This window comes from Bubalus kerabau, chromosome 5 (genome assembly GCF_029407905.1).
Source record: "Bubalus kerabau isolate K-KA32 ecotype Philippines breed swamp buffalo chromosome 5, PCC_UOA_SB_1v2, whole genome shotgun sequence".
In the NCBI taxonomy this organism is placed as follows: domain Eukaryota; kingdom Metazoa; phylum Chordata; class Mammalia; order Artiodactyla; family Bovidae; genus Bubalus; species Bubalus kerabau.
Window position 1 is genome coordinate 100,072,251 of NC_073628.1, and position 22,709 is coordinate 100,094,959.

Sequence of the window (22,709 nt, forward strand, 5' to 3'; positions counted from 1 at the left end):
GAAGGGGTGTGTTTGATGGTTGCTCTAGTGATTATCACTGTTTAATGAATGAGAGAATGTAAAAGCTCGCCAGTAAGGCCAAAGCACAAATTACAGCTGTATTGTGGCAACTTGAAATAGTGCAACTAGGGTTCCTTTTGGGTGAAACTTGAGCTCAGCTAAGTCCCCATTCATTAAATGCTGGACTGTGAGGTCTGAAAAGATGTCCTCTGGCAAGTTCTCATGCTGATCCCTTTTTTACACTGATAACAGTTGTATGGGTAAGCTGTAAACTTTAGTGAAATCAAAATGGGGTCGGGAGGAAATCTGTGTAACTGTGAATCAAAAAATCTAGTTGATTCGTAAGAAAGTTAGCATTAGTTATGCCTAATTGCCGTCATTTCCTAAAATAATACCAAATGGCAATAAGAAAACTTAACAGAAAGATGGAACAACTGAACTGTTGATAAATAGCCTAGCCATGAAAATGACCTAAGAAAATGACCCAAAAGAGCCCATCAAAATGGGGGGATAGAGTTCTCTTGGCTAAATATCTTGCACATAAAAGAGTTTTGTTTTCTTGTTTTATCTTTCTTTCTTTTCTTTTTTCTTTCTTTCTTTCTTTTTTTTTTTTTTTTTTTTTTTTTTTGGAGTTTAAGGCCTTGAATTCAAAATTAGGCCTTAGAATTAAATTTAAAAGAAAGTAAGTAAATAACAGTGTGGAGAAGGCAAATCATTTCGTGCAGTGTAAAGTTAATAGTTAACCTGATAATGAGGTCGCAATCTCATTCCATATGTTAAACTACCCCAATTAGGCAGCGCTAAATGTCTAACTATCTGGCATTACTGCTGAAATGCAAAAAGGGCCTCTGCAGAGACCAAAGAGGTCAGCAGGAGGTCTCTGGCCTCTACTCAACAGAGTACCATTCAGGGGATTTGTTCTAGTTAAAACTGGAGGGTTTCTGTCTGTTTGCTTTTTTTCTTACTTTAGTTACTCTTGGTTTGTTATCATTTGTATTATTTATTTTACGGTTAAACTATAAGCCTAAGTTGCATCACTGGCGCCCTGAGAAACCTCCTCCCGCCGGCTCGCTGGTGTTTTGTCCTTGGACATCAGTGGCTGCCCTGATGCCAAGAGATGTTGAGGTCTGCGTGGGTCTATTAAGTAAACAAGAGATTGGAACTCAAGCGGACACCGGGTTGTGGGTGGGGGACACCTTCTGGAAGCCCGTGGGCGGCCCTATCCGAGTCAAATGCCAACCAGGCCTGGGCTCCATGTGCAGACGTGTGGTCAGAAGAGAGATGACCGGGCACCCACACGAATGTGGCCTCGCTGACCCTCGCCGTCTCACACTGTGCCACCCTGCCCACGCTGTCCTCCGATGCCCCGCTCTGTCCTTTCTTGTCTTGCGCAGACCCTTGATGCCCCGCGCTGTCCGTCCCACACCTTGGCCCGCGGGCCTCGTGGTGAGCGCGGGTCCTGCAGGCGGGAGACGCGCCCCCCACCCGCCTCTCCAGGCCGGCTCGCAGAGGCTCTGCTCGCCTTCCCGCAGTACCTTCGGCCCACCCACGCGGCCCGCGGACAGAGGAAGAGAAAACCCTCCCCAGGTCTGCAAACGATGGAAACCCCGTGCGAGGCATGGCGCCACCTTTGGTTCGGGCAGGAACCGCGGCCGAGGCCGGGCGGCCTGCACTCTTCAGAGGAAGATTCAGGGGAAGGAGTGCCCGGAGGCGGGCAACAGCCTCCCGGATTTGGGAGAGCAGGGGGACGCCCGGGCCGCAGCAAGCCAAAAACACATCCCTCGGGAGACAAAGACTGCTTCCCTGGCGAGGGGCCACCCGACGCCAGTGGACCCCACGAGAGCACCTTGACCGCGACATCGCCCCTTTAAGGGGCTTGAGGCCGGGATTGGCTGCGCGGCGGAGGTGGGGCTGTGAGCGGCGACGTCACGGCCCCGCCCCCCCCCTTGCTATATAGTGAGGCGGCGGCGATAGCGACGACGGCGGCCGAGTGCGAGCTTGGAGTGCGAGCGGGAGCGAGCGGCTGGTGTTGGGCGAGGCGCCTGCGCGGTGTAGGGCCCCTGAGCCCGAGTCGCTGAGACAGCCGGGACGGACATGCGCGGGAGGGCGCCGTGGGGCAGCCGCGGCTCTGGTGGGGTAAGGAGCCTATGGGCCCGGGGCGGGAAGGGCGGCGCCGCGCCCCTCGGGACTCCGGGCGGGTCCCCGGGCTCGAAGAGGGTCTCCCGGCGCGGAGTCTCCCGGGACGAAGGGAGGGGCCGGCCCGGCGCGCTGGAGACGCGCGGCTCCAGGAGCGGCGAGCTGGGGTCCTGCGGCCGCGGGTTGGCGGCGGCCTCGGGCTCTTTCCTCCTCTTTCCCGGGGCTGCGCGAGTCTGGTCCACACCGCGCGCCCGCAGACTGGGTCGGAGAGCTGCTGGGGGCCGGGATCGGCGCGGGTTCTGACCCACGGTCCCACTGCTTGGTCTCGGCGACGACAGTCATCCCCAGTCGGTGTTCTTAATTCATCCGGGCAGCCCTGTGCCCTTCTTCTCCTCCCAGGAACGCGATTCTTTGCTAGAACGTCCTAAATGCTGTCTCAAAAGGGAAAGAACTGCAGAATTATGTTCGAAACGTGAACGCTTATTAGATATTTCGCCTCTGTGCCTGTGTGTATTTATATGTATATCGTAGTCTTGTACAAATTAGATGACTCTTTCATCAGGATTAGTACTGTATTGGTACTTGCAAAGTCTTTATTAGGATTTCGTCATTGCTTGAAAGAAACCAGTCTCTTACCTGATAAAAAAATATGAATAGATTGTTAGTCATAAACTTAAGTGCAGTCAGAATAGAGACTGTAGCTTTAAAAGAGATGTGTTGGTGACTTTAGGTACACCTGCAACACAGGTAGGGCAAGACTGGTTTCTAGGCAACTGTCAGGGGTGAAGAAAGGTGAGGTTAAAATGCTTTTTCCCCCCCTTCTCTTCTGGAGAACAAGTGTTCTGCAAAATTTCAAGCTTTTATAAATCTGTTAAGAATGCAGTGAGAAAGCATTTGTTGAGAAGACTGAGGCATCTGATTAAGTTCACCATACCTTGTCTTGCTTTCTTTTTTTAAACTGCATTTCTGGTTTTTTGTTTGTTTTTCCTTTTTCTTTTCTTTTTTAAACCTCACTGGAATTATGTAGTTGTAAGTGGAGTTTTTCTTAAAGGCATTTTGATACCCATTTCAGGAAATGACCAAGTTTCGTTAAGACCAAAATGAAAGAAATCAGGTCCTTGTTAACAGGCTGACAGTAATTGGTTATCAGTATGTTATCAATCAGGCCCGTTTGCAGATATTAGCAAATTTGAAGAGAACTACAAATTGGTTATAGCATGGAGTTCATTGCCTTCACTTCAAGCACAGAGGTTTCCTTTTCAGCTGTGTGTTCTTGTGGACACTCACTGGGACTAACATTGTATAACCCAACAGATACTAGATTGTAAACTCCTTAAGGGCAGGAACCCTGCCTTGCACAGCTTCTGTCTTAGGCAGCTTTGCACATTAGTTGATGATTGATAATTTCCGGAAAGCGTGTTTTACATTTTAAAATTCAGCAGGATTGCACCAGTCACTGATAAAGCTCAGAAAGCAAATCTGCTTTTTTTGAATGGCTGTTATGAAATGTCTGAATTATTCGTATTTTTGACAGATAGGGAGAACCAGAATTGTGATGCACTGGGTTTCCTACTTTAAGTTCACAGTGGACGCTAGTCGCTGGGTTCTGTGAGATTTAATTACAGTGTACACCTGAGTTTTTGTGTGGAAAGAGCTCTTAACTGCCGCTCCTCGGAAGCCAAACCAGATAGTACTTCCCTTCTGCTGGTAGTAATGGTAGCTTTTAAAAGCAAGTCACCCAAATTACAGGTGCAATCTAACATGCTGGAAACTGACCTGAATTTCTGCATACCATCAGGTTTCTTTAGAAAGATGAGCAGAGGAGGGGAAAGGTGGTGCCAAGGGTAATTCCAGGAATTTGAATGTCACCGTCTCCCTCTAGCAGAGGCACAACTCTTTTCTTGATCTAAATACAGTTGAATCGGTACAGCAGCATCAGGATTCCTGGAGCATCCTTTGGTGCTGCTGTTTGGTCACGCATTTTAAAAGCTGATGGATAATTTCGTTTTAGAGAAACGAAATCTTGTGGCATTCTGGCATTATCCGCACAGCATAAACACATGCTTTATAAAGATAGATAAAATTGGTAAGTTTCGAGGGTTCTGAACCTAAGTGACTAGCTTCATACAGCAATTATTTTAAGGGAGAGTTAGCATGGGATTCAGATTTCAGAAGAGAGAAAAAAAGAGTTCTGCCATTTGGAGTCACTGCTACTTGAATCCAGTCCCTGTACCATCAAATTGGGCAATATTACCAAAAGGCTATTGAATATATCTTTTAAATATGGGGCTGTGGCTACATGAGTTAGCCCTTTTCAACTCCAGAGTGCCATGATTCCACAAAACATTACAGTCTAACAGAGGACACAGTAGGAAGGCAAGGATGAGAAGATACTGTCCAAGAGCGCTTGTTAAATAAAGGCCCCCCCAGAATATGAAACTCGACGAGTCACAGGTTGTCTTTTGAAGATACTGTTCCCCCCTGCATGAAATGCTCTCCTCCTGAGTCTTCTCACGGCTGCCTTTTCTTCATCCTTTAGATTCACATTTGAAAAATCACGCAAGAGAAGCCTGCCTTCACTGCCTGCGTGAATAGGTCCTCATCCCTCCTTGTCCTCTTATTGTTCCCCATTTGGTCCCTTGGCAGTGACCACAATCTGAAACTGCATGCCTGCCTGTTACCTCTCTCCTCGCTAGACTGGGCCTTCCTCAGGCAGCACCATGTCCCTTTCAATGAGCGTCGTATCTAGTCAAAAAGAATAAGCATCTGGTAGCTGTTTGTGAAAATATCAGTGAAACCATGCCCGCTTAAGAACCCATGAGCTAAACACAGGAGCTGAGTTCAGTCTTGCTCTGCCCAGTGGACCAGTGCTCGGGTTCTGTTCTGTGTATCAGTCTCCCCACCTGTAACCAAGAGGAGGAGAAACGTGGCTGTTGCCTACAAAGCAGACACTCTAGAAAGGAGAGGTGAGGAAAGTGTAGCTAGGAAGATGCTGGACCGTGCTGACCCTTAGCAGATAGGAGGATGCTTCACCTCACTTCACCCCCTCCTCTGCAAAATGGAGATCATGATCCCTGCCTCTTCTTACAGGGATGTTGTGGGGATCAAGTGGGATGACATGTTAGAAAGTGTTTTGTCATTTGTGGAACACTTTCCAAATACAAGACATTCTATCATTATATTCTGGGTCTTACAGTAGAGCCTGATTATAAGACTCTATTGTAATAATGCCTCACAGAGATCCAGGCTGGGAGTAGATTCAAAGGAGGCTCTCTGGGTATATGTTGTGACCCCTTTTTATGGGTGAAAACAGACCTGCATTATTATCAAACGGATTAAATCAAGCGGAGCATCCCTGTGTCACTAAAGGTCGAGGGTCTCAAAGAACTGTTTGAGGTGGTCACAGAGTAGATCAATACCTTAATCCCCCCTCTCCTTTTAGAGGATAGATAGGACAGAACTGCAAGTAATAACTCTTACTGGAGATCTGAGGGACTGGAGCTTAAATAGGAACTTTGATACACTAAAGGTAACCCAAGAAAAACTGTTACCAGTCAACAGAGCCCCAGGACAGTCTGTCTGAGCCCCCCCAAAGACTTGGGCTCCACAGTGGCTCAGATCATCCATCCGTCAGCGAGGTGTGTGGGAGAACCTGGCTCAAGCCTGGAGCCTGGGTCCCTCTGCTCTGTGCCTCCAGTTCCTTGTCTGTAAATGAGGGTAATCACAGGCACCCAGCTCCCAGGGCTGTGGATTAAATTAGGTAATACACATGAAGCACTTAGAACAATGCCCGTCAGATAAGCATCCAGGGAACTAGTGATTATGCTTGCTGAGTTTCTGTTCTCTGTAACAATCCCAGGTTACCCACTGGGTGACTTAAACGCTCGTTAAATAAATTTGAAGTTTGAAAGACACGCTTCCCATCATTAGACTATTGTGCTCATCGTCATTAAGATTTGAATAGAAATCCTGTATCTCCTACAATTGGAAACCTACCATGCACGTGTCTGAAAGGAATAATATTTTTCCCTGCAGTGTGTCTGTGTGTTCTGCTGATGCTAGTGGTGCTCTGTAGGGAAGGGACAAAGGACAAAAGCATCTGTTCTTGCCGCGGGGTGTTTCTGCTGTGTCACCAGGGCCGTGTGGGAGACGGCGGGAGTCCAGAGGCTGGCAGTGACCATGGAGTTGAATACATAGGTTTTCCATTGGCTTGCCATTTCTTAAAATACTTAGCTAGAAAATATTATGAATTATTCCTGAACTTAGGTCATCCAGCTTTGACTGTGACAGAGTGAAGGTGAAATATTCTCCTGGTCGCGTTGGTTTTTACCACCTGCCAATGGGCTATTATGTACCAGGCCTGGAGCTGCATGAGGACGAAATATGTCCATTCCCACTGGGCCACTCATTTCTTCACAGAAACCACGGAGTTTCATTCCATGTTATTAACTTCGTTCAACACCCTTGTAAGTCATCTGGGCATTCAGGGTGAAGCTGTTGATGCTTCCACAGAGCAGCCCCTACCTTGCGGCCCCCTCTCTTCCTCTGCCCTCCGCCCCTCGGCAGATCACACCTGTTAAAATCTGAGCAACACCCTGAATTAAAGCCAGTGATTTTTGAAGAGCCTTCTGCTTTCAGTGAATCAACTCAGACCACACAACACCATAGCAGTTGTGAACACGGAATGTGTTAGGTGAGGAGCAAATCAGTAGGTTTTCTCATATTCCTAATAAAAGTGAAAACCCTCAGAACAGCCAGACTGAATGTTCAGTGCAGATTGCTCGGCCATTACTGCTGTAGACACTGATCACAGGAAAAATAGTGAGGTTTGGTTTGGTTTTCTTTTTTTTACTTTCCCAAAGGTGACTATTTTAGACATTTTCAGAATGAAAGATGAGTTGGTTTCTTTGAGGGGTTGGAGGGGTATCTAAAATCCTGGTATTTGTCACAGTCTGAAGTCTGTTTCTTTTTTCTCAAATTTTGGCTCTAAATATAGTTACCTGATAGCTCCCTGGATATGGAAATTGTTAGGGAGGTAATTGTTAAATGCAGCTGAGGAGACCATTTATCACCCTGAATAAACAGAAATCAGGTTCTTAAACCAGATTGAAAGAAGGAAATTACATCACACTTTTAAATAAGGAAGCACTGAGTAGAACTGGATGAGTCGTGTGACAAAAATGTGCCCCTCCCCCTCTCGTGGATTGCTTCTGAGATTTATTAATGAGATCTGTGGCCAGGTAAGCATATCTAGGTTACTGTCTTAAGGTAGCCTGGTTTTTTAAAGAACAGTATCAAAGAGGTTATCCTCAAACAAAAAGCATGTGATTTCACCTATTTAATAAAGAATGTGGAATGTGCTTTTGGGTGTACCCCCCCTGTTTTTTTTTTTTTGGTTTTTGGTTTTTGGTTTTTTGTTTTTTTTTTAGGAAAATGAACTTAAATTTAGCAGCAAAAACACAGTAGGTGCCTTATAATCCAGAAGAGAAGGTGACATTGTTTCTGTTGTTAGGAAGCCCCTACCTGATTGCTTTAAGCAAGCATGTAGTAACAGCTGCTAGTTTGGAAAGCTACAGTGTTAACCATTTAAGCTTCTAATCTTTTTACTGCTGCTGCTAAGTCACTTCAGTCGTGTCCAACTCTGTGCAATCCCATAGACGGCAGCCCACCAGGCTCCCCTGTCCCTGGGATTCTCCAGGCAAGAACACTGGAGTGGGTTGCCATTTCCTTCTCCAAATCTTTTTACTACCCAGTCTCAAAACCGTCTGCTTTGGGCTTTGGAAATGAATTTAGTAAGCATTCCTTGCCGGCTCCACGTCCCTAGACTTGTTGTATTATAATTGACCAGTGTCACCAAATGTTTATCCCTTACAAATCTGTGCTTTTTCCCTTCTTCACTGATTTATATTATAAATTACATGAGTCTTTCATGTAATTACTTTTTTTAAAAAAATAAGGTGAATGTTTTCTCAGAGTCCACTTAATAAGCACGTGTTAGAGATGAATGAAGCCAGGATCTGTTGAAGGAGGGGAGGCGGAGAGTCCTGATGTAGAAAATCAGCATGATAGAAGGGGACTAGGGCACAGCACAGAATAATCAGGCCCTGGAGACACTTCTCTGGCTTTTCCGGAGAAAGCAGGTTCACGGAGAAGATAGCCTGAGAAGCCGCCCTAAAGGATATGTTGATTTCTAACAGCAGTTTGGGGAAAGGAGAAGCGAGAGCTTGAAAAAGGTGGACTGGGGCCTTGTTCCGGAGGCCTTCAATGGCAGGCTGAGCGGCATATATGGAGAAGCCTTTGAAGGTCTTTGAGCAGCGGAAGATCTAAGCTGGAGCTTAGGTTAGGTCAGGGACAGAGATCCAGCGTGTAGGGTGGATTGGGGATCTTCATAGCCAAGGCAGATTAGGACGGAAGGAAGATAGATTTGAGAAAAACAGCATATAAATGAGCTCTGGCCCTTGGTGATTCAACGCACGTCTACTGTGGCTCAGGATAAAAATGGTGCCTTTGGGAGACGTGTGATCTGCTTAGACCGTGAACTAGTTTGGGAAGGGAGTGTGGCAAGAGGGGTTTGGTTTGTGGAGTTCCAGATGCCAGGGGACCATCCAAGTGGAAAGGTAATCACCAGACAATAGGACATACAAAGTGGAGGCTTGAGCCAGGGCTGGACCTGGGATTCAGGAGCTGTGATGCGGGGTTGAAGCCCTCTACGGGGATCAGAACTCAAGGCGGCGCCCAGGTTGTTAGGACAGAAAGTAAAGGGGCAACCTCAAGAAACAGATGGTTTTAGGGTTGTCCTTTGTTTTTCCTTGAATTAAAAAAAAAACAAATCAAGTGATGTTAACAGGAAAAAGGAGTTCATACCTGCCATTGGTACTGAACAGCATTTTCAACCCTAAAAGGCTAAAGATTAGTCCACATATTTCAGAGGAGCTACCATAGCCAAGATTATGGAGACCCTGGTCAGTGTGCTAGGCTGCCCAGATGCCCATCAGGTTTCGTGTTTCTGCATTTCATCACCCAGTGCCATCTTGGACTTGTAGATCCTGGTTTTCCCCAGGACGGGGGAGGGGGGTATCTTTTGCAGTTGTTTTCCTAATGAATCTTAAGGCAGAGCTCGTTTTACACATGTAAGGGGACAAAATTCACAACACAACAGTATCAGCTTAAGTTTCCTTGAGCTCCGCGCACATTTCTTTTAACTCAGGGTTGACCAATGGATGGATCCACCACCCCTACTCCAAGGAGTACATATATTGAATGCTTCTAGAGTTTTTTGAGAGGCATAAAAGAATTCCAGGTGGTTCCGTCCCACACCCAAAGTTTATTGCCTGGGGAACACACTGTAGAAGTTGGCTTCTGGACCCCGAGCGGGCTGCCCTCCTGGGAGTCCACCGTGGGGGGAGTTATTCTCCAGAAGGAGAGAGAGAGAGCAGCGACACTGCCGCGGAGCTCCCCGTGCGAGCCAGTGGGAGGTTTGGACAGTTTCATAACACAGCCCATTCACAATTCCCCATTGAAATGTAGAGGCAGGTCACCTTCGATGAATGCACAAAGACACTATTGTGGTCACAAGCGAGCTGCCTTAGTGAACACAATTCTTTTTATACTAAAAAAAAAAAAAAAAAAAAATTTTTTTTTCCCTTTAAGAAAGCTAACAAGTAGGTGATAGAAACAATGACCGAAAAATAACTTTTTCTAGAACATATACAGAATGTTAAGGGACCATTGACAACGGAGGGCCAGGATTCCGAGGCCATTTCAGCAGAGGCGATGGTTACACAATCACTCTGTTGAAAGCGAAGATTTAGATGGCATTAGGAGTCTGACACACAGTAATTACTGGTAGTTCTTGTTGGCCTGCAGACAGGTGGGGGCTGGGCCTCCACAGTCCCCCGCAGCACTTTCCTGTAATCTGGATGGGCGATCTTCAAACGTGTGCTTTCAAACCACTTAAATACCATATTCTTCTTCCTCTCTGGCCTTTCATTTTTCTATCACCACAGATAGGCTCCCTGTCGTCCTGCCAGCGCTTGTAGATCTCTTAGGAAGAGCACTATAAACCACCGGGCAGGGACAGAGAAGAAGTGTCTAGCAAATCTTTTTCTAAAGCTTGTCTTTAAAATTTTTTCCTTAGAGCTTAAACTGAATTCAAAGGAAGTAAAAACACATTTCGCTGTGTTCCTAATCTAAAAACCAACCCTCAAAAACAACAGAAAAGACCTCCCCTAAATAACTTAGATTTCTGAAATGATGGGTTCTCCCCTGCTTCTTTATCTTTAGAGACTGATGAAAGATAAAGTTTGACTATTAGAAATAATATTTTAAACCTGTTAAGTCTCTGCCTGGTATATTCAAACAGCTGACTTTGGGAGAGTGAAAAAGCTGAGAAGTGATAATTGGGCCCCCGGTCCTTTGTCACTGAAACAGTACCTTCTCTACATTCCTTTTTACAAAAAAAAAAAGAATATTTGCAGAGTGTTTTTCTAGACCCTTAACTTAAAAACAGCTCTGTGCCTTACATATTGTATACATTCAGTTGATACTGACAAAACTAATAGTTTGATGGCGTTGTACAAACACATTCAACAAACGTCTCCTTACCCAGCACCTCCTGTTCAGGTGGTGATAGTTAATGACTGGGACACAGCTTCTTTCCTGAGCTCACAGTCTCGTAGTGGGTGATAGATCGGTCCCTAAAACAGAACCCTGACCCGTGTGCCGCTTCCCTCTGCTCCGCACACCCATCTCTCTCGTACTCAAGTCACCCACAGCCCTCAGCGCAGCACCCAGCTCTCTCGGTGTGTTCAAACACAGTTGCCGAGTGGATGAGAACGGGTCATAAAGTGTATGTACACATCACAGAAGGGGTCACTGTGACGCAGAGGGTCGACAGGGTATGTTCTCAACTTGTTCTAAGTGGATATGAGTATCTGAAGAGGGGGCAGAGACGGGTGCTAATCACGAGTACACCTTGCCAACGAATACAGGAAACTAAAGAGAGGCAGTGGGGACTGAGGGGAGAGGGGAGGGTTGGAGGGCTCTGAAGAGAGGGGCGGCTGGATTAGGAGAAATTGCACTGACTTGGCCTCTGTCACCCATGCCTCACAGCGAGGCAGCACATAAATTACCAGGCACTCCACCGGGGAGAATGCAGAGAATGCAGACCGCAGTTTGCCTTCAAAAGGGAGGAGGATGCTGTCCAGGCCTCTGCCCGAAGCCGGTCATCCTGCAGAACTTGATTTTTTTTACAGGAGAACAGGAGTGAGTGTCCTCTGTGCGTGAGGACTTCTTGATTCCTGCACAAGTAGTGACTGGAGAATTTGTCTTCCCGGGGCCCATCCCCACCCCCCACCACCACCCCCAACCCCTGAAATACAGAATCTAAATAAGTGCTGGGCTTGTGGGGTCATCAAGTGACAGCTGTAGACCCTCTGCTTCATCAAAGCGTTGGGTCTTAGTGAACAGTGGTGCTGCCGTATTGAACACAGTAATTCCTGAAATGACTCTTAGCCTGGGACAGGGTGGGGTGCAGGGAGTAAGGAATGAGCTCCACGCTCAGCGCAACCACACGGGCAGTTCGGTCTACTAGGAGGCTGGAGAGATGTCTGTGTGAGGCCTCTCTGTGTGCACTTGTCTGCCCCCCACACCCAACCCCAAGGTCTGCCCTGGCCTGAGACGGACTGTTTCTCATTGGCTGAAAACATCTCAAATCTTAGTATTTACTGCATGCATGCTAAGTTGCTTCAGTCATATCCAACTCTCTGCAACCCTGTGGACTGTAGCTGCCAGGCTCCTCAGTCCATGGGATTCTTGAGGCAAGAATACTGGAGTGGGTTGCCATTGCCTCCTCCAGGGCATCTTCCCAACCCAGGGATCGAATCCACATCCCTTAATACCTCCTGCATTGGCAAGGAGGTTCTTTACCACTAGTGCCATCTGGGAAGCCTGTATTTAACACCACCACCCGTACCCCCCAAAAAAGACTTTTAGTGTTGGTATTTAAGTAACCTCATGAAAAGTAAGAACTCAGTAGTGTCACGACGTGCTGCGGTCCATGGGATTGCAGAGAGTCGGACACAGCTTGGTAACTGAACAGCAGCAGCAGCAAATGTAAACCTGACTGGGAGGAAGTCTGTAACTGGATGTTTCTGTTCCGCAGGCCCTGAAATTCTCTCCCCTCAAGTTCCTCGTGTTTGGGGATTGTTTACCCTGCTCTTAACCTCCTCTGTACCCATCCCCTCCCCTCCACCAGGCAATGAAAGCCACTGGTTGACCGTACGCATCCCTGGGCATCACAAGTCTGAAGACGTCCCAGAATAAGGCACAATGTCCATGGCAGGAGTGGCTGCTCAGGAGATCAGAGTCCCGTTAAAAACTGGGTTTCTGCACGATGGCCAAGCCTTGGGAAGCTTGAAGGCCTGCTGGGGTGGCCGCAGCGAGTTTGAGAAGTAAGTGCAGGATGTGGGGTCGCCAGAGCCCCCAAGCGGGTGACATTGGAGTGAGAGAGGGGACGTGATTGCTACTTGTTTGTGACCCAGATGTCCGTCCTTCCCTTTCAGCGGCTTTTTAAACATCAACCCAATAACCATGGCCTACAGTCTGAACTCGCGGGCGCAGGAGCAGCTAACCTCCATCGGTACGTATCCAGAGCGTCCTGAGAACCTGGGTGGCTTCTGCATAGGGAGAGGAAGCTAGCAGCCCTGAGGGAGCCTGTGCCCCAGTGCTGTTTTCTAAATGAGGAAGTGACCGAGGCCATTTCCGACAGGAGTCTGACCCCTAGTGGCAACAGATCCTGAAGTAAGCGTGTTCTTGTCAGGCTCTCGGTGGCTCAGCCGGAGTCACGGGTCTCTGTGTGGAGGCGTGAAGCCACCCCAGCCAGGAGACACACTGAACTCACCAGAACCTCGGACATGAGCTCTCTTCTTCCTTACTAGCTTCGAACACCTGTTTGAAAGTAACAGAATAGTACAGATACTGACAGAAACTTAGACGAATGTGTGTATCATCAGCCCTTCTAGATTTTTGCCAAGGGCTGCCTGTCACATCGCGGGTGAGTCTCCTGGCTCTGGGTATCGCAATGGGCCAGGTAAGGCCTCGTCTTATCTCAGGCCTGCCCTGCGTGTCCTGGGTGGCCTGTCTTGCAAATGGCCAGGTTGGTGTGGCCTGGCTCCCCAAATTACATGCTGTTCACCTTCCGTGGACTTCGCACACGTCACAGAACCTGTCTGGGGCGTGTGGGCGTGCGCCACGCACACGGCCAAGACGATGGAAGAGATAATTTGTTCTTTGAACCAGATCAGGTGCGTTCCCCGCCTCTGGCCCTTGATTACACCCGTGGCAGTTGCCTGGGTGTGCTCAGTGTTCCAGCAGCTGGTGTTTCACCACAAGTGACCCAGCCGAAGGCGACAGGAATCCAGGCTGCTGGGGCGGGGTCCAATTCCCCCCGTGGGGAGAGCACAGACCATCCTCCATAACCTCTCGTTTCCTTCCAGGGCGCACCTCCAGATCCACCCTGATGAGCAGCAGCCACTGTGCAGAGCACGGCCCCCCTCCGAAGTCCCACCTGCCTCCCCTCATCATCCCCCCAAGTGAAGGCTGGGGGCAGCAGGAGCAGGACCGGGTGGCGTGTGGACTGAAGAAGCTGGCGGTGAACGGGGTCTGTGCCGCCACACCCCCGCTAACCCCCGTCAAGAGTCCCCTGTCCCTCTTCTCCAGCTCAGCGCCCTGCGAGCGGGGCTCCCGGCCCCTGCCGCCACTGCCCATCTCCGAGGACCTCACCCTGGACGAGACAGACTGCGAGGTCGAGTTCTTCACCAGCTCGGACACGGACTTCCTTCTGGAAGACTGCGGGCTCTCCGACTTCAGAGCCGACGGCCCCGGCAGGCGCAGCTTCCGAGGGTGCGGACAGATCAACTATGCATATTTTGACACCCCAACCGTCTCCGCCGTGGATCTCAGCCAGGAACCTGACCAGGCGGCCGGGGCACTGAGTGCCAACCCCCCTCCGCCCCAGGCCCACCGGAGACTGAGGAGGTCTCACTCAGGCCCCGCGGGGTCCTTCAACAAGCCGGCCATCAGGATCTCCAGTTCCGTGCACAGGGCTTCTCCCAATTCCGACGACGACAAGCCTGAAGTTCCCCCTCGGGTCCCCATCCCTCCCCGGCCGGCCAAGCCAGACTACAGAAGGTGGTCGGCCGAGGTCACCTCCAGTACCTATAGCGATGAGGACAGGCCCCCCAAAGTCCCACCGAGAGAGCCCTTGTCCCGGAGCAACTCCCGCACCCCAAGCCCCAAAAGCCTCCCCTCTTACCTCAACGGGGTCATGCCCCCCACGCAGAGCTTTGCCCCCGACCCCAAGTACGTGAGCAGCAAAGCCCTGCAGAGACAGCACAGCGAGGGGGCTGCCGGCAAGGCACCCTGCATCCTGCCCATCATTGAAAATGGGAGGAAGGTGAGCTCCACGCACTACTACCTGCTCCCTGAGAGGCCACCCTACCTGGACAGATTCGAAAAATTTTTTAGGGAAGCAGAAGAAACACACGGAAACACCCCTGTCCACCCCCTCCTGGCCAATGGCAGTATCTCTTCAGCCCCAGAAAAGCTGGACCTAAAGCCACGAGTGGACCCGGGAGGCCATGTGAAGCGCAAACATTTCTCCTACGTGGTTTCTCCTTAGACCCTGGAGTCCCAGCTCAGCAGAGATGCCATGGGAGCGAGTGGTTCTCTCGCAGTTCCCCAGACCTGTCAAGGTTCCCTGGGAAAGTAGTCCAGATCACAGGATCAGAGAGTCAAACTCTCCGTCTGAACGGGAAGAGCTTAGAGAGTCGGGAGGTGCTGAGGTGCTGAGCATCCCTGGCCGTGTGAGCGTCAGAGAAAAGTCTGCTCAAGCCTGTCATTTAAAGATGCGCTGCAGGGAGGAAGGACAAGGGACACGCATCTGTGCACGCTGGACGCCTGCGTCTGCACTTGTGGTAAAACCATAGATTCTAGTTGCAAGTTAACCCAGTAGTTCCTGTCTTAGAGTAATATATATTTAGAACAAGAAAAACTCAAGCTGGAGGATGGCTCCTGAGAGACTGAAAATTGAGCAAATGGGAGAAAATACAGTATTGTTTAGCTCAGAATCATAAAATATTATATATATATATTATTATTATTTTTGCATAATAAGGTTGAAGATTGCCAGCTCTGAGGCCTCTTCTGTTTTGTTTCATTTATTTTTGCAAGCAGTTTTTCCATGGTGGGCAGGCCATACATTCTTTCCGTGACTTCACCTGCCTGCTTTAAGTCGTCCTGAGACCTAAATCCTGTAGGTCTTGCTGGAGGTATGGCAGCAGCTTTGGTACCGTATTCTCACCTGTCTGGGTCTCATATGAACAATGGGAAGGTAACAGAATAAGTCACTTTTCCTTACCATTCCTTCTCTGTTCCACCCCCAGGAAATGCAGGACACATGGGGAAAAGCAAACTCTTGGCCAGTGTTGAGGATGTCAGTTGAGGCAATGAAACAGTCAGCTGTTGGGTTGAGAGTATCTGTGTGGAGATGTGTGTTGTGGGTTTCTTTTTTTTTTTTTTTTTTCCTCCCCTATTTTAGTTGCATATGAATAAACAAATACAACACAAGCTGGCCTTGTGTTGCTGGTTCCTCTTCAGTATTTCCTGGGGATTATTTGCTTTCTAAGTAAAACCCTTCTGACCAACAGCCCAGTACGTCTTAAGACCGGAGGTCATATCACCTACTTTGGAAACTCTCACAGCAGGCTGCTCTGCTCGGATCTGGTGAGACACAGAGCTTATGTTGCACTTTGACGTGCTTCGCTGTATTTATCTTGTGTAGAGCAGCACAGAAGAGATGGTGCTCATTAACAGCAGTACCTTACTACAATGTTCTCCACATTAAACAAGCTGTTTACAGTTTAAACTGCTGAGTGATGTTATTTGAGCTATTTAAAGCTTATATTTTAGTATGAACTAAATGAAGGTTAAAACATGCTTTAGAAAAAGGCACTGATTTCTGCATTTATGTGTACAGTATTGGACAAAGGATTTTATTCATTTTTGTTGCATTATTTTGAATATTGTCTTTTCATTTTAATAAAGTTATAATACTTATTTATGACACCATTAATAATGTTTCTTGCCTACACTCTTATACAATTTTGTGTCTCGAGTAGTATGACAACTTGACCATTTTTAAGCACAAAGGAAGATGTTTTGCAATCTAATGTACACTTGAAATTTACCATCATTCCCTAAAATGAGAAATAATTTGAGCAATTTAGATTTAAGTAGTATACAGACAACAGCAAAAATGAGCTGTTTGTATTTACCTGTAACAATTTAAAGGGTACTTTGAATTGATGCTGGTATGTTGCCATGGAAACAGTTTCCATGTGGGGAGGGATGTCCCCATCAAGTGGACTGTAGCAGGAAGGAACCAGCTCTGACATGGACGTGACATGTCTCATCTTGGGCTTGAGGACTAGCTCTGGATTGCCCTGGGTCCTTTGGAAGGCCCTGCTTTTTGCTTGACCTGAGGCCCCCAAAGAAAGTACAGCCTGCCCTGGCCTCTCAGAGTCACAGTTTTGGGAAGTAGGAGGATACAGGGATGCTGTTGGGGAGGGCACCCTCCCGTCCAGTGTCACTCGCCTAGTTTCCTTTGCTCTCCTCTGCCCTCGAGCTTCCCACATGACAGCAAAGCTTCCGTGACATTGACTGCATCCTCGCCTGTACTGGGTTGCTGCCAGTGTCAAGAGTCAGGATTCAACACACACAATCTGGGCTGAAAGTCCAGTGCAGGCTCTTTCTAATGACCTGTTGGGCGGATTCTTCAAAATCTGTACCTCGGTTTTCTCACTGGTAAAGTTAATAGGGGGGCAGGGGTGATACCTATGGGAATTACCTTTGACAATTACATGTAAACCAGTAACGCACACAGTGAGGGCCTGGTCTTTGAGTTGATTTTGTCATTCTCTGTTGCTCACCCTAAGCCCACAAGTTGGGCATTATTTCTGGCATTTAACAAATGAAGAAATGGACTTGAGTTCATTTATCAGACGTTCGTTGAGTAACTACATGCTTGGAACACACACCCAGGAATTTGAAGCAGTACATAATGACCATTTGTGATAAACCCTAGGAAGGCAATGAACAGTGGTGGTGACAGGATAACAAAACACCCCTCCCCTTGCTGCATCCCCCAAGGTGATAGGGTCTGAAGGGGTGGAATCTGAGCTGAAGGAAGCAGAGTGAACAGGGAGGGACAGGAGAGGAGACACTGAGGCCAGAGGAGAGCTGGGTGTTTTCCAGAAGCCAGAAGTTATACAGTGAGATGGACAATGGGAAAGGGTGGTCAGTACCACCCAGAGGTCCAAGCGGAGGATGGATGCGGTGGGATGTGTTTTCAAAAGGCCAGTTGTATGGAGAATAGATTGGAAACAAGGAAACTTCAGGACAGAGGCTGTCAGAATTGAGATCCGAGCGTCAGACGGTGGGAAAGAAGAAAAATTGGCTTTGAAGGTAATACTTCAAGGTAGAAACAGAAGGCTGGGGACCTTAGGTGGGAGGCAGTCCCAGGTATGTGGCTTGGGCTGCCGTAAGTATCCCCCAGCTTTCTGCAAGCCTTTTCTTGGTACAGTGGTCAAGTTGTTTAGTCACCAAATCATGTCTGACTCTCGCAATCCCATGGACTGGAGCCCACAAGGCTCCTCTGTCCATGGGATTCTCCAAGCAAGAATACTGGGAATGGGTAGCCATTTCTTTCTTCAGGGAATCTTCCCAACCCAGGGATGGAGTGCATGTCTCCTTCATTGGCAGGCAGATTCTTTACTGCTAAGCCACATGGGAAGTCCGTTGTGGTCAAGACAATCTTTAATTCATTGTGTATTTGTTTCACTCTTCACCTTTGAGTTTTCCTTGATTTTGCAAGAATGTTATCTCACTTTTTTTTTGGTGGGGGGCAGGCTGTGTTGGTGTGCAGACTTCATTAGTTGCAGCCCACAGGCTCAGTTGCTCTGGGACATGTGGGATCTTAGTTCCCCGACCAGGGATCGAGCCTGTGTCCCTACATTAGAAGGTGGATTCTTAATCACTGGACTCCCAGGGAAGTCCTGCAAAAATATTATCTTTTCCTATTTCTTCTTGGCCATTGCCACTAGCAACCAGAATGTTATCCATTTGCCAACTCAGTCCTTGTCCAGCACACAGAGCAGAAGGAATGCTAAGCACTTCCCTGGCCTAGGACAGCCCTGGGCCTGCTCTCTTAGTGTTGATAAGGCCATTATGTCGAGGAAACGGCCACTCTTAGCAGCCACTGAATGCACTGTTGAGGTCTCTCCCCATACCCAGTAACAAAGCTCTGGCTTTAAGTCAGGAAATGCAGGTGCCTCTCAGCTTCCCACAGTCTCTGTTCCCCATCCATGGGAGACCATGGCAGAGCAGGACCCAGCCCTATAAAAATAGAAGGAATTTATTATTAGGGATTGTTTCATGGTAGAAAACAGAAGCTAAGTTCAAGAGGACTTTTTTGTAAGTCCAAATCTGAATGATATTAAATTCAAAGTCTCTCTAGGCTGCAACAATCAAATATACATTGCCAGTCTCACAAAGTTCCACATTCTAATGAAGTTTAACCTGGTTTATATGTTGCTTATTTCTCCTTAGGTCTCAAGGGCTGTCTTAACTATGTCATGAAAAGATTAAGAGGATGTTTCTTCAATGCTAGGGCCCTGAGTCAAAACAATAAAGTTGTAGATTTTTCTAGAGCAGTTCATAGAAAAGAGAACTACATCTGCCCACTGGTCGAAGAATCAAAATATTTATTATGCTGTTCTCTATTTATAGTTCTCCCTTTTTTTGGCTGCACTTCTAGGCCTATGAGATCTTATTTCTCAAACCAGAGATCAAATCCATGCCCTCTACAGTGGAAGCATGGAATCTTATCTACAGGACTGTCAGGGCAGTCCCAGTAATTTAATTCTTAATTTCATCACATTATCTATTATTTTAGGGTACATGGAGACTTTTTCTCAAAAATAAGCTCCTGGTTATTTCATATATAGCTTGTCTTTCTTTTTTTTTAACTTTCGTTTTGAGATTAATGATAGATTCTTAAGTTTCAAAATCAGTACAGAAAGGTCCCCTGGACCCATTAACCAGATTCCCCAACAATAAGATATAATCATCATCCATTATCAAAACCAGGAAAGTGAGGACTTCTGGTGGTCCAGTGGCTAAGACACTTCCACGGCAAGAGGCGTGGGTTCAATTCTTGGTCGGGGAGTTCCAGGGTACGGCCAAAAATAACCCCAGGAAGCTGACTACATTGCCACAACACGCATAATACAGTATTTTATTTAGCAATAGTTACATCAAAATAGACTTAGGTCCTACTTTTAAAAATTAACTTAGAAATTCATTCCGTCATTCTGTTAGGCATTTTGTGAAAAGCTAATAAAGCTTCAAAACTATGTTACCTTGTAAAAATTTCTACATTTTGGTAATGGTAGTTGAGAAGATAGAACTGACTCATGTTCATTTTGATCTGCCAAGATTTTCTGCAAGATTAATTTTCATTAACTCGAGTAAAGGTATTACTTCAAACTTTGAGGATTCATGAATGATTTTTCCTTTAAAGGCCTTCAGATAGACGGAGACTTAATGTTCCATATCTTTGAATCTGAACCTGAGGCAAGCCAGGAGGCACACTGTGAATTCCTAAACCAGTCCTAAAGCTTGAGGAGTCGGTGTTTGAATGCTTGTTCTTAAGAAAGTAAGTTTGGGTCAAACTAAAACACACTCAGGGACTTGTTCACTTTGCAGACGAGGCCATTTGGCAAATGTTCTGACCCTTCTCCTCTCCACATTCAAACCTTACACCTTTTAAGAGAAGTTTTGGAGTTTTATTTGGAAGAAGTAGAGAGAAGTGAGAATGGGATAGAAGGTTCAAGTCCATTCAAAGTTGGCTGCCTCTCCTTTTATCAGGACTAAGGGAGGAGCTTCCCTGGTGGTCCAGTAGTTAAGAGTCCGCCTGCCAATGCAGGACACACGGGTGCAAGCCGTGGTCTGGGAAGATCCTATATGCCTCGGGGCAACTAAGCCTGTGCGCCACAACTACTGAGCCCACACACTCTAGGGCCTGTGCTCCACGATGAGAAGCCTCATACGGCATCTAGAGAGTAGCCCCTGCCCACCTTAACTAGTGAAAGCCCTTGCGCAGCAACGAAGACCCAGATAAAAAAAAAAATTTTTTTTTTTAAAAAGAGCTCAGGGAATGGAAAAAAAAAAAAAAGACTGAGTGAAATAATGTAACTCAAGCATGCGTAATGCAATCTGAGGGTGTGAATTTTCATGCTTGCTTTTTGCTTGCCATGTATCAAATTTCAAGGTATTTCTTCCTCAGCCACCCAGATCTGTGACTAGAGCGTGTTTAAACAAGCGCACCTCGGCTTCCATGTGATATGCCCAGAAATCAGTGGCAAACCTACGTACACCACCGTGCATGTTTCCCCACGCTTGCAGAAGTGCTTTCACGTCAGAGCAGCCCTCGACAGCCCTTTGTTCCTCAGCCCATGGCCACCTGGTAGGTGGAGCTGCTTGGGAAGGTTTTCCCTGCCTAGAAAGAGAGCTGCTAGCAGGCCACTAGGCTTACACGTGCCTCCCCTATGCCATCGGCCTTCACCCCGTGATCTCATAAAACGGCCAGGAACCCCAAGCGAGCCCACCTGTAGCAAGTCCTCTAAAACAGCATCCTTTATGGCAGATAACCCTGCCCTTCCCCTTCCTGCAACCAAAGCAGAAGCTGGCAAGGGGGGAACCAACTGGTTATAATCAAGGGACCAATCCCTGGGAATGTAGGAGCATTCGTCATCTTGACTTTTTGCCCTGATGCAGAAAGGCAGTAGCTTCATTCCCTGGCAATCACTGTGGATCCTCATCAAATAAACATCTTCATCACATGCTTCTGGTGTGCTTCTTCAAAGATTGCAGTCATGAGGGATGAGCCCAGCGCCTCCTCCGGGGACTGCGTGACTTCTGTCCTCTCCCCTCTTGTGTAAGGCAGGATGAGTCCGTCTGTCTGGCTGAGCCCGGAGCAGCCCCCAGCTTAGTGTGCAGGAAGCTTATTTTGCTGGTTTCCCTGGCCGTGCTGGGGTTCCTGCAGGTACTGGTGTCCTGTACACAGTTTTCTGTCTATTGACAGTAACCAATCACAGTTCCTGGCTAAGCAGAAGCCAAGGCAGGATCCCAAGGCACAGGGAGGCCTGGGAGCCCAGCTCAGCGCACCCACAGCAGCCCAGATGCATGATAAGACTTGTCCACGCATCGTCCGGGCCCAGGAGCCTCTAATTACACGTCTGGGGCTCGCAGGAGCCCAGGTGGCCCAGCTCACATGATTCCAGAACTGTGAAGAGATTGCGGGAACAGTTCTCACTGCCCTCGCAGCCGGGTGGGCGAGGCTCCTCTGAGCCCCGTGCGTCATTTCAATATAAATTATAACAACCGCCTTCCAAAGACAACAAGAGTGCATTTAACCAGGCAGCTCTTCTCCAAGCATTGCCACCACTGTATCCTCCCATCAAGGTTCCGACCAAGCTCTACCTTTGCAGTCTTTCCAGCTCAACTTTCCACCTCCTCCAGACCTCCAATTTGAATAGCAGAAAACTGTTGGGCCTCGCAGCAGAACCAATGCAAAAACACAATATCAGGTCCCCAAGCAGCTGGGTTTTCCCCCATACAATGAAGCTGTGGCCCACGAGGTGGATCGTGGGAAGCCACTTTGACTAGTGGACCCTATTCCTGCAGCTCCTTGACCATGTTGACAGCCAATGGAAACTTCTGTTTCGCAGGGTCTTCACAAGGCACACTGAAATCTTCTGTGAAAGACGTCAGCATCCACCTTACAACCAAGCCATCTTCCTTAAAAGAAAAGACACCTGGGGACTCCCCTGGTGGTCCAGATTCTAAGATTCAGCGCTCCCAATGCAGGGGCCCAGGTTCAATCCTTGGTCGGGGAACTAGATCCCACAGGCCACAACTAAGACCTGGCATGGCCAAATATATAAATACATTTTTTTAATAGAACATGTAAAAAGAAAAGACACCTGTGCGGAGCCAAGCAACAAAGTCACTGTCACTGGAACCAAAATCTCAACTGGCACACGCCGGTCAGCAGCTTATTCAGGAAAGAAAGCTGAGCCGTGGGAGCGGGTAACACAACAGGTGTTGATCCTGTCGTCAGTCAGCTGTGTGGGAGGATTTTGAGGACAGCAGCCAGAAATCTGTTTTTGTTTTTGTTTTCAAAGCTATAAGTTTGTTATTTTTTTTTTTCTTCCAAGCTCACTGGATGCTGAATCAGTTCGATTGTTCCTTCTGTAAGAAACCACACACTTTAATGGGATTAAGCAAATAGCCACTTATCTGGTCATTGATAAAGATCCTAAAAAGAAATTGATTTATCAAACTGAAATCTTCATTTTATTATTTTTAAAAAATATTTATTTCATTTATTTGACTTCACCTGGTTTTAGCCACGACACATGGGATCTTCAGTCTTCAGTTGCAGCATGTGAACT

The 22,709-nt window shown here is 47.6% G+C and overlaps 1 protein-coding gene across 1 annotated transcript; it reads left to right on the forward strand.

Annotated features, from left to right (window-relative positions):
• Positions 1-1,981: 1,981 nt before the first annotated feature.
• ERRFI1 (ERBB receptor feedback inhibitor 1) lies at positions 1,982-16,258 on the forward strand. The gene is made up of 4 exons (XM_055582411.1): positions 1,982-2,136; positions 12,392-12,587; positions 12,699-12,775; positions 13,632-16,258. Exons 2-4 carry the CDS (start codon positions 12,466-12,468, stop codon positions 14,813-14,815), a joined length of 1,383 nt encoding a protein of 460 aa, XP_055438386.1. The 5' UTR covers positions 1,982-2,136; positions 12,392-12,465; the 3' UTR covers positions 14,816-16,258.
• Positions 16,259-22,709: the final 6,451 nt, after the last annotated feature.

Coding starts and splice junctions, on each gene's coding strand:
- ERRFI1 (XM_055582411.1), top strand. CDS start 12,466: ATGTCCATGGCAGGAGTGGCTGCTCAGGAGATCAGAGTCCCGTTAAAA. Junction 12,588..12,698: donor GGCCGCAGCGAGTTTGAGAA/GTAAGTGCAGGA, acceptor CTTCCCTTTCAG/CGGCTTTTTAAACATCAACC. Junction 12,776..13,631: donor GGAGCAGCTAACCTCCATCG/GTACGTATCCAG, acceptor GTTTCCTTCCAG/GGCGCACCTCCAGATCCACC.